This window comes from Camelus ferus, chromosome 35 (assembly GCF_009834535.1).
Source record: "Camelus ferus isolate YT-003-E chromosome 35, BCGSAC_Cfer_1.0, whole genome shotgun sequence".
Lineage (NCBI taxonomy): Eukaryota > Metazoa > Chordata > Mammalia > Artiodactyla > Camelidae > Camelus > Camelus ferus.
Window position 1 is genome coordinate 6,727,104 of NC_045730.1, and position 10,799 is coordinate 6,737,902.

At 39.3% G+C, this 10,799-nt stretch overlaps 1 protein-coding gene across 1 annotated transcript; it reads left to right on the forward strand.

Moving 5' to 3' along the window:
• Positions 1-592: 592 nt before the first annotated feature.
• On the forward strand, positions 593-2,054 carry LOC102509913 (C1q-related factor). Its single transcript, XM_006183791.3, has one exon. The coding sequence runs from the start codon at positions 778-780 to the stop codon at positions 1,582-1,584; it is 807 nt and encodes a 268-aa protein (XP_006183853.2). The 5' UTR covers positions 593-777; the 3' UTR covers positions 1,585-2,054.
• Positions 2,055-10,799: the final 8,745 nt, after the last annotated feature.

The following is a 10,799-nucleotide window of genomic DNA, read 5'->3' on the forward strand; positions in this document are numbered from 1 at the left end:
CAAACATAACCAAATAGAAACAGAATCATAAAGAACAAACAGGTGGTCACCAGAGGTGAAGGGGACGGGGAAGGAGAGAAACAGGTGAGGGAGATGAAGAGGTACAAACTTCCAGTTACAAAATAAATGAGTCACAGGATGAAAGGTACAGAATGGGGAATACAGCCAATAATCATCTCATGTAATATCTGTATAGTGACAAATGACACCTAGACTTATCATGGTGATCATTCTTAAAAGTGTAGAAACATCAAATTACTATGTTCTGTATGGGGAACAATCGTAGTGTTGTAGGTCAATCATACTTCAAAACCAAACGAACTCATAGCAAGAGAGATCAGACTTGTGCTTACCAGAGTCAGGGAGTGGCGGGGAGTAAAATTAGATGAAGGTAGCCAAAAGGAACAAGCTTCCAGTTATAAGAGAAGTAGTTACTAGGAGTGTAATGTACAACATGATAAAGATGATTAACACTGCTGTATGTTATAAATGAAAGGTGTTAAGAGAGTAAATGCTAAGAGTTCTCATCAAGAAAAAAATATTCCTGGAGGCGGTGGCCGCGGCGATCAGTTCTGCCGCCCAGTGGGAGGGAGGCGCGAGGCAGGAGCCCGCGACTAGGCTCAGCAGTGCAACCAGCGCAGCGTGGCGCCCCGGGCCCGGCACCACGCACGCAGCCCTGCCGGACCGCCCTTGAGCGCGGGCGCCCCGCCCGCACCCCCCGCCCGCCGGCACCATCAACCGGACCACGCGGCCGGGTGGCTCCGCGCCTGCCGGAAGATGCTGTTGGCGGCCGCCACAGGCGTGGTGATGCCGCTGGTGCTGGTGGTGCTCATTCCTGTGCTGGTGAGCTCGGGCGGCCCAGATGGCCACTATGAAATGCTGGGCACCTGCCGCATGGTGTGCGACCCCTACGCCGCGCGGGGCCCCGGCGCCGGCAGGAGGCCTGACGGCGGCGACACCCTGAGCGAGCAGAGCGGCGCGCCCCCGCCCTCCACCCTGGTGCAGGGCCTGCAGGGGAAGCCGGGCCGCACAGGCAAGCCCGGCCCTCCCGGGCTTCCCGGGAACCCGGGTCCTCCACGCCCTGTGGGGCCACCTGGCGAGAAGGGTGAGCCGAGCAAGACCGGCCCTCCCGGGCTGCCGGACGCGGGGGGCAGCGGCGCCATCAGCACAGCTTCCTACACCACGGTGCTGCGTGTGGCTTTCTACGCCTGCCTCAAGAACCCTCACGAGGGTTACAAGGTGCTCAAGTTCGAGGACATGGTCACCAACCTAGGCAACAACTATGATGCGACCAGCGGCAAGTTTACATGCAACATTCCCGGCACCTACGTTTTCACCAACCACGTTCTCATGCGCGGCGGCGACGGCACCAGTATGTGGGCGGACCTCTGCAAGAACGGCCAGGTGCGGGCCAGCGCCATTGCCCAGGACGCAGACCAGAACTACGACTATGCCAGCCACAGCGTGATCCTGCACCTGGACGCGGGCGACGAGGTCTTCATCAAGCTCAACGGAGGCAAAGCGCACGGCGGCAACAGCAACAAATACAGCACATTCTCTGGCTTCATCATCTATTCGGATTGAGCTCCCCGCGACCCCTCCATCCCCTGTCCCCTACGGGGTTCCTCCCGTCGGGGTAGAGAATGACGCGTCCCCAGCCACCCCCTCGCTGCCCGTCGCGGTTGCAGGCCCTCCCGGCTATGTCACCCCCGGCCTGCCTTCGCCACCGCCTGGGCCGCAGTTAGCCCTCCCGCCGGCTCGCCGCAGAGCCGGGTCCATCGCGCCCTTCCCGGCCCCCGGGAGGCGGTGTTGACCACCTCTGCTCCATCCGGCCCGCGCTGTATATTTGTACAATAGGATTGTTTATTGCCCACCCTGCCTGCCAGCCCACCCCAGCTTGGGGAGAGGTCTCGATGGGGTCGCTCCCCGCTCCATGCGTTGCCCACCTGATCTGGAGTGGTGCTGCCTGGGGGAGGGGTGGGTTAGGGTCGGGTAGCTTCCCAGAACTCCCTACAGCCCCAGCCCGGCTGCGCCCCCTCTGACCAAAGCTTTAATAAAAACACTTCCACCCCTTAAAAAAAAAATTCCTTTTTTTCCCTATTTCTTTGTATCTGTAAGAGATGATGGATGGTCACTAAAACTACTGTGGCCATCATTTCATGATGTATGTTAAGTCAAATCATTATGTTGTACACCTTACACTGATGCAGTGGTATATGTCAATTATATCTCAACAAAAGTGGGGCAAAAATCACATGATTTTTTTTTAAAGAAAAGAAACAGGAGGGGGTAAATGGAATTAATGTGTTCTAATGTTCCATTATTATTAGAAAATTATAGAAGTATTTTTAAGAATACAATATATCAAGGATACATGTAATTTCTAAATAAGGACTAAAAGAATGATCCAAATATACATAATGAACAAAGGAAAAATAAAATAATTTTAAAAGTCTCATCAGCCCAAGAAACGTAATGAAAGACAAAGTGAGTATAGAGCCAGTGGGTCAAATTAAAAAAAAAAAAAAGTTAAATGACAGATATAAACTTAACTATGTCAGTAATTTCATTAAGTTAATTGGAATACATTTTTCAAGAAAAAGACTGATATTTTCAGGCGAGATTAAAAAGCATAATTAAATTATATGTGGCCCAAAATATTCTAACCTTACATGTAAAATACTGAAATGTTGAAAGCAAAAGGAAAAAAGAGATATGTGGTACAAACACTAACCAACAACAACAACAAAAAAAAAACCTGATGTATATTTATAGTAATATAAAACAATGTAGATGTTCAGGAAAGAAAAAAACCTGGAAATAATGAGGTATCTTTCACAATGATAAAGAAGTCAGACTACAAGGAGAATTTCAAAATTCAGCAATAATTATTCTGAAAGATATCATATGAGAGTTTGGTGAATTAAGTGGAGAAATAGAAAAACTCACAATTAAGCAAATCTGCAAATCATGAAGAGCTGAGTATATCTCCTTCAAAGGCGAACAGGAAAAAAAAGAAAATATCAGGAAAAATAAGAGATCTGAGAAATACAATTTGAAGTGTTTACCTAATTGACATGCATGGAAGTTTGCACCCAACAAATAGAGAATTTAATTCTTTTCAGCATATGGAATATTTACTAAAAAAGTTATATGCTAGGTCATAAAGCAAACCTCAACAAATGTTAAAAGACATAAAAAGTTTAGATTACGTTCTCTTACTCTAGTCCAATTGAGCTAGAAGTTATTAACAAAAGAAAGAACGAATATGGACAATTTTCAAAAGCCTGGAAGTTAAGCTATACACTTGTAAATAGCTCCTGGATTAAGGGAGAAATAACAGAGGGAATTTAGAAATATTTGAACTAATGATAAAGAAAAATACATCAGTGGTTAGAGAGAAATTTGCATCCTTAAGTTCACTCTAGAAGCACTAACAGTAGAAACAAGCAAACAAACAAAACCGTGAAATGTTTCTAAATCACGAAGTAGATAAAAGAACAAGTAAACACCAAGAGTAGAAATGAGGAAATATAAGGATAAATTAACAAAACAGAAAAGAAATGAATAAGTGAATTCACATGGTATTTCTTCCAAACCCCCACTAAATGCCTCTCTGTGTTCATAATCAATCAAAGTCTTGGAGGGATAAATATATTTTTCTCCTGGAGTATATAATATGATTGCATGCACTTTGTTCTTCCTAAATCCATTATTCTGTCACTGAATCTACTAGCTTCTAATCTAATGTGCTAAGCTCCTCCTCCATAGGATAAGCTTAGATGCCTGCCTTGCTAGACACCACCCTCTCCAACAAGATGGCTTCCTTCCAAGGACTTTTCTGTCACCCTGAACTTCCCATGGTCTACAACAACCCCGCTTCTTCTATTCATATCAAGACTCATGATTTCTAGGAAATGTCAAAGGATTTCCCCTTCCATCTGATTATAATTCAAAACCCTAAACAATATACTGTCTCTGGCTCCAGAGTCCCAGCAAAATGTCTTTCCTTTGAGCATCTCAGGTACTTGGATCTATTCCTTTTTTTTGTTGTTGTTGTGATTAAAAAATACCTTGTGGTGCTACTTGTCATTCTATATTCATACATATTCAGATATTTTGGGGTCATGTAGCTGCATTGGGGACACCATTTTAACCTAATTACATTGATAAGCCTCTGATAAATAAATTAGCACAGTCAGCTCAACCAATGGACTTACAGAAAGTAAATACACACACCATTGTGGATGTTGGCCTAGGTAACACCATTTCCTCGATATAGGGTGGTTATCAACATGTTTCAGTGTAAATAAACCTTAAGAAGTAGTTAGTTTTCTGTATTTTTCTTATGTCAAGTGTTCTTCTTAGGTCTGTTCTCCATAAAATATTCTCTGAAAACACAAATGCCTTACAATTTGCAACAGTAGAAAAAGCCGTCTGATATTTAATGAGTCTGTGTTGCATTACGGGAAATTGCTGGTGAATGGAATTTTGCTGCTCTGACTAAGGGAAATAGTTGAGTTTGGGATGTCAGTTTTAGCAGATGTGTAGGTTTTCTGAACAGATGAACAATTTTCAGATTTTTTTTTCAAGAATGGTCAGGACTATGATACGATTGAGACAAGATCTATGTTTAACTGCATGTGCTATATTCACTTCAGAATCTAAATCCTTCTCACATTGAAAAATTTCAATTATCACAACCTTCAAAAAGAAAACAAAGTATTTTTATTTACTGGGGGAAAAAAATCCAGAACTCCAACAATATGTTTTCTTATTATCACTTAATGTTTGTAAACTTAAAATAGAAATAAGGTCAGAATACAGAGAGAATAAAGAGGTAGAAAACACTTTTTAATTTGTCAAGTTTTGTATAGACCTTGAGATCTTCAAAGACAGGGATTACGTTTGATTCATCTTTTAAACCCCCACCCTGGTCAGTTACAGCAGATAAGAGTTTCCCAATGTATGTTCATTAACTTAATCACTGCATTTTTACCTTTTCCTCTGATCTTATTGGGGGCAAATACAATAGCCCATTTATGGGCCATTACGTATAGCAGCTAGATATCTATTTTATTTTATGTAAAGGTTTAAACGTATCATGGTGAGGGTTAAACATATTTCCTTTCCTCTATAAACTTTCCTGTATCAGCACTTTCTTCTGATTGAGGGGCAGGGAGGATGGGGTTCAAAGTGGAGACTTCAAGATCCAACTGCCTGAGATCAAGTCCAACATGTGTGTGCCTTTGGGCACATTGTTTATAATTTCTGTGCTTTTATTTCCTCAGCTGTAAAACTGGAATGATAATAATACTGACTTTCTTATGTGGTGGGTGTAAAAATAATACATTTTGCATGAAAACATTTAGCACTCTCTCTGGCACATAAATATATTCAATAAGAATGAACTATTATAAACTCCCATTTTGTTGATCCTAAGTCTCCTGGTTAGCCAAAAACCAAATGTTAATCATTTATCAGCAATTTAGCAACTAAGTATTAGTTATGTAACAGAAATTCTACTAAATCTAAATTAGTTAGCATTAGGCTAACTAAAAAGGCAATTAAGCAACAAGATGTGAAGAATTTTATTAAAAAAAATTATAGGAAGCTATGGAAACAGAAAAGTAGAGGTGCCTAACCTTCAGTAAGAGTCAGGGCACTATGTTCACTGAGAATTTTTATCATGAATAAACACTACATTTTGTCAACTTATTGTTCTGCTCCTCTTAGGATGATCATATTTTTATTAGACTTTTGGTACTCTGAATTACATTAATTGATTTCAACACTGAACCACCGAGAATTCCCTACTTAGTCATGATGTATTATCCTTTCTGTATATGCCTGGATTTGCTAAAATTTTAGGAAAATCATGAAGGAAGTTGGTCTACTGTCTTCTTTGAATGTCCTCAAATGACTTGGGTATCATAGAATGAGTTGGGAAATGTCCTAGAATTGCTGTTCCTTTTCTATCTGGTTAGAATTTACAGATGAAGACTCTTAGTCCTGGAGTTGTCCTTATGGGAAGATTTTAAATTATAAATTCCCTTTATTTAAAATAATTTTTCAAACTCTTCTAATTTCTATTCTTATCTTAATTAGAGTATTTACCATATGTCAGATAGAAAAAAAGAACATTCTGAATGAAAGACATTAAAAGGAGGTAAACCATCGTTCATGGAGTCACTGAGGCATATGCAAGATGGAATACCAGCTGCTATGTTCAACAAATGTTATTTTCGTGGGTCAGTAGGTTGAGCCTAACTAGAAACTACTGTAACTATGGAGCATTTCATGAGTTTCACTGACTTTCTTGTATGGGGGCTTCATGATGAGGCTTTTAAAACACTTAACATTTATACAATAACATTATTGCTTTCACAAGAGTTCAAATACACCCACATACTCCATAGGTTTTCAAGAATAAGTAATCCATTGTGATGCAAATCTTCTGTAGTGAGCTTGAAACTCAAAATCTGTCCTGGTTGCTGTCTTTCTGCTTCATTTTGCTTTGTTGATTTGTATCCTGGATGGATTCTTCTGTATTCAATTGGCACCATCTTATTCCCAGATAATAAAATCTCTCTAGGTTCTTGACTAATTAATAGGAAAAGTTATTGGCTAGTGGTGGTGTGGGAGTTTTGATGGAGGGTGAGAGTGGAAAACATCTGTAGGAAATGGAATAGATTGCTAAAGAAATCAGGCCTTTACTTTTTTTATGAGGCCTAGTCTTGAGTTCAACTCAAGAAGTCGTGGAGATAATCAGCTGGGGGATAGCATATTTAATAAGTTAACACACTGTTAGAAATTCGATTAAAAACTCTCTTTACAAATCGTAAGTTAGAGCATTATTTACAAGGTGCCATACCATACAACAGAACTTACTGAAGGATTACTTCTTGACGAGTTCTGAGTCTGACATTACCCAATTCACTTCACTGATTCTCCAAGTAGCATGATCAGTAGGTAGCATTACTCATATTTTACCAGCAAAGACAATGAAAATAGGAAGTTTAAGTACCTTGCTCATAATTACAAAGCTAGAAGGTAACTGAGCTGTGATTGAAACAAAGATCCACCTTATTCTAATATTAATGTCAATATGTAATTGTTAAAATACATTCTTGGCAACCAAAAAAAAAAAAAACCCTTCAAAAACCCGTATTGGATAAATGTGTTCTTTCATTACCAGAAGGCTTGAAGTATTTTCACAGTGGAGATGCATATAATTTTAGCTTAAAAAAAAAAAATCCTAGGACTTTGTTTTTCTAGGGCTACAGTTCTTGTCATTTTAGAGCAGGGTTTTTTTGCATAATAATAGCTTAAATCTGTGGCTCTTACAATAACTTTGCCTCCTTTGTGCTGACTGTAGATGCCGTGTTGGCATTTCCTATTTGTTCTTCAATCTACAAAGGTCAACATACTGAGATGACTGCTACAGATCTGAGGCTCACCCTTCATTCTGCAATGAATCATTTTCTATGTGTGATTGTTCACATTTTTATTAGGGGAACTTTACTTTTTGTAGCTGCATATGATTTTTTTCTCCTTTCATCCCTGTGTGCTTAAAATGCTTTACTGTAAAAGCATACATTTCTCCCACTTGGCTCATGTAATTTATCTCTGAATCATTCTTTTGGCACCCACTTGTTTTCCACATATAATTCAAGCTTCTTAAGCTTAGACTTAGTAATTTACTCCACTTATTAATTTATTTCTTTAACTTTTTTCCCTTTTCCACCTACTTTAACACTTTATTGCTTCCTTACTCCAACATCCTCCCATTGCAGCTAATTTTCCTTCATCCTCTTTTCTTGGTGTCCTCTAGTCATTCACACAATATCCTCTAAATTCCCATGACAAAAATCATTAGTAAAGTCCTGATTAGCCTAAAACCTAAAAACAAAAACAAAAACAAAAACTCTTTCCTTCCTGTTTTCCTGCTTAGCGTGAGACATCTGAAAAATGTAAAAATAGTTGTCTCAAATCGTATGTCCTTGAATCTGAACAGATTCAGTTTAAAACTTTCTGTGTGTGCACATAATAAAGATTTCTCTAATTTCTCTTCTAGTTATTAATTCATTTTCTTTAAAAACCTTGTGTATAACAAAGGCAACTCAAAAGCTGAGTGATGTTGAATATAATATAATAAATTCTATTCATATTAGATTGACAGGCTTTTGTTCAGTAAGTAGGAGGAAGCCATCTACAGTGAGTTCTATTGGAATAGAGGAAACAGAGGTAGTTAGCTTGGTCTATGCTAGAAGATGCTTTCAATTTAAAAGTAAAAGAGGAGTATGAAAATAAATACAATCAGGAGCTGCATACAAGTGCCACAAAGAAATAAACAAACTGATAGAACATTTAAGAGCAGAAAGAAACCCAAAAAGCAGTGGTCATCAGGGAATATTTTATGTAGGTGATGATGTTTGGGTTGTACCTGAAATAAAAGGAAGATTCTGATTGGCTGAGAAAGTATGAAGTATACAACCAAGGTAAACACAGAGTCCAGAAAATATGGGGTATGTTTATAGGACAGCAATGGATGCCATATTTAATTCTATGCACATTGCAGTGTGGGAGGTAGGTTTGAATGGATAAGACAAAAACTATAGGATAAGAGGATCTTGAACAAGAGACCAAAGTTCTCCTTTTAATGGGTAAATAACAGCTGTGATGTTTAATAAAATTGTTTGAAAATTGGAACAAAGATTTATTGTATCTTGTTTCATCTATTTTCCTACTGGCAAAAGGGAGATGGTATAGCTCAGGGGTAGAGTGGTTGCCTAGCATGCATAAAGTCCTAGGTTCAACCCGCAGTACCTCCATCAAAGAAGAAAGTCATCAATATTTTCCTACTGGAATTAAAAGTAATTAAGGAAGGCTATAACAAGAATCAGAAGGTGTCAGTCATTTTTAAGTAAGATGGAAAATGGAGGCCAACCTCTTCTGACACGTTCAGGTGCCTCTGAGAGCTGAAGGAGGGGAGAAAATGACACACATGTGAACTATGCACTTAGGTGACCCAGAAAGAGAAATTATGCCAAAGTGGATTTGTAGGAATAGAAGAGAGTCTCTCTCCCAACGTAAGTTGAGGATCTCTTGAGCACTTCTGCAATTTAGATCAGAAAAGTAACTAGAAAAGAATCTGAAATTATGTGTTTGTGTCTGTGTAATTTTAATACCCATTTTAGTGTGTTTATGATTTACTATCTGGGATTGCTCAACATATACACCTCTGTGACTTTGTCACCACCTGGTGACAGGTGGCCAAAATTTTAGATTTATTCATTAGGCACTCATTTTTTAAAAATGTGTATAGAACTGCAAAACAGCATCACCTGTATGAGAATGAAATCTGAAATTGGTGGACCGGGCATTTCTGTTACCACTGGAACATGAAGGATGAGGAAGCATAATTTAACATGACATCCTTTCTGCATTCTCTAGTTCCATTTTCCATTGTTACCTTCCCTTCTATTGTTAAAATACTTGCAAGGTGAAAATCAGGGTTACAGTGAAGCAGAAGGTATTTCTTCTTGGAAATAATTTATAAATGTAATTTGTAAAGTTCTGGCCTATATGTAAAAGATTACTTTAATGCAGAACAGAGTGATCTCAAAAACAATTGATTAATGTTGAAAAAAGGCAGCAATCACTATGGTTGGCACAGTGAAGAAGAGCTTCACAGAAAGGAAGGGACTTTAGTTGGCACTAAAGGAAGAGGACTACACCAAGCGTAGGCCATTTCAAGGGAGCATGAATGATGAACTCAGGGACATGGAGGTGGAGATTTGTAACTGGGCAAATGTGAGATAACTGAGCAAGTCTGGGAAGCATGGCTCTTGTCCATCATGGAGAGAAAATGGTTACATATACAGCTGTCCAATGGATGCCTTCCAAAATCTTGTTTAAATCTTCTTTAGTGATACTCCATGGCATGTTTCAAGTATAAATGATTGTAGGGTGATACCTTTTTTGGTTGTTTTAATATTTCTTTAATGACATATATAGTGTTTTATGTTTATGAGCTCATTGAGCAATATTTGTTCAATTCAAGGAGAAAAGTAGCAAGAGAATGAAGAGCATGAAAAGAGATAGGTCATATTTTGGAGGATCCGGAATAGCCAAATAAAATGAAAATACTGGCTCACCAAAGCTTCCCTTCTCAGGGATGAATCTTGGTTTTGATAATGAAGACAGATATAAGTTTTGGTTAGGCCTTGATTTAAATTTTAATAGCTATTACCTAGCACGAATTAAGTCATGTCATTTTGAGAGCCAGAAAGTGACTTGCACTTCTCCACTATTTCTATGTCCATTGATACATGTGACTGTGTCAACACCTGTCTGCAGAAACACCCTGCACGTGCCCCACACATGACTCAATGCCCACGAGGAAAAGGTCATCCATAAACAGATGGAGAATCTGCATAAATGCAGCAGGTCTGCATGAATATTTTAGGACCGTGGGCAAATAAGGTAAAGTTTCTACTCAAAAATCTTGCAAGTCAGAATGAAAGGAGTTCTTTCCTTCCTCTCTTCTTAACGCCTCATGTTGTCATAAGGTACACTGGGTGGGGCTCAAAGCAGCCAACAGGACTTTGCAAGCACTCCCACAAACGTTCTGAAATCTCATTCTCAGGTGACAAGTAGTGAAGTCTTAAATTTCACAGTTTAAATTTTATGAGAGTGACACTTATTAAAGAAGACATTCAAGTATAATTCCTTTATAGGGAGGACATTTACTTTGTTTTGGTTAGTACCAAAAGATTATTACTGCAACTCATAGC

Coding starts and splice junctions, on each gene's coding strand:
- LOC102509913 (XM_006183791.3), top strand. CDS start 778: ATGCTGTTGGCGGCCGCCACAGGCGTGGTGATGCCGCTGGTGCTGGTG.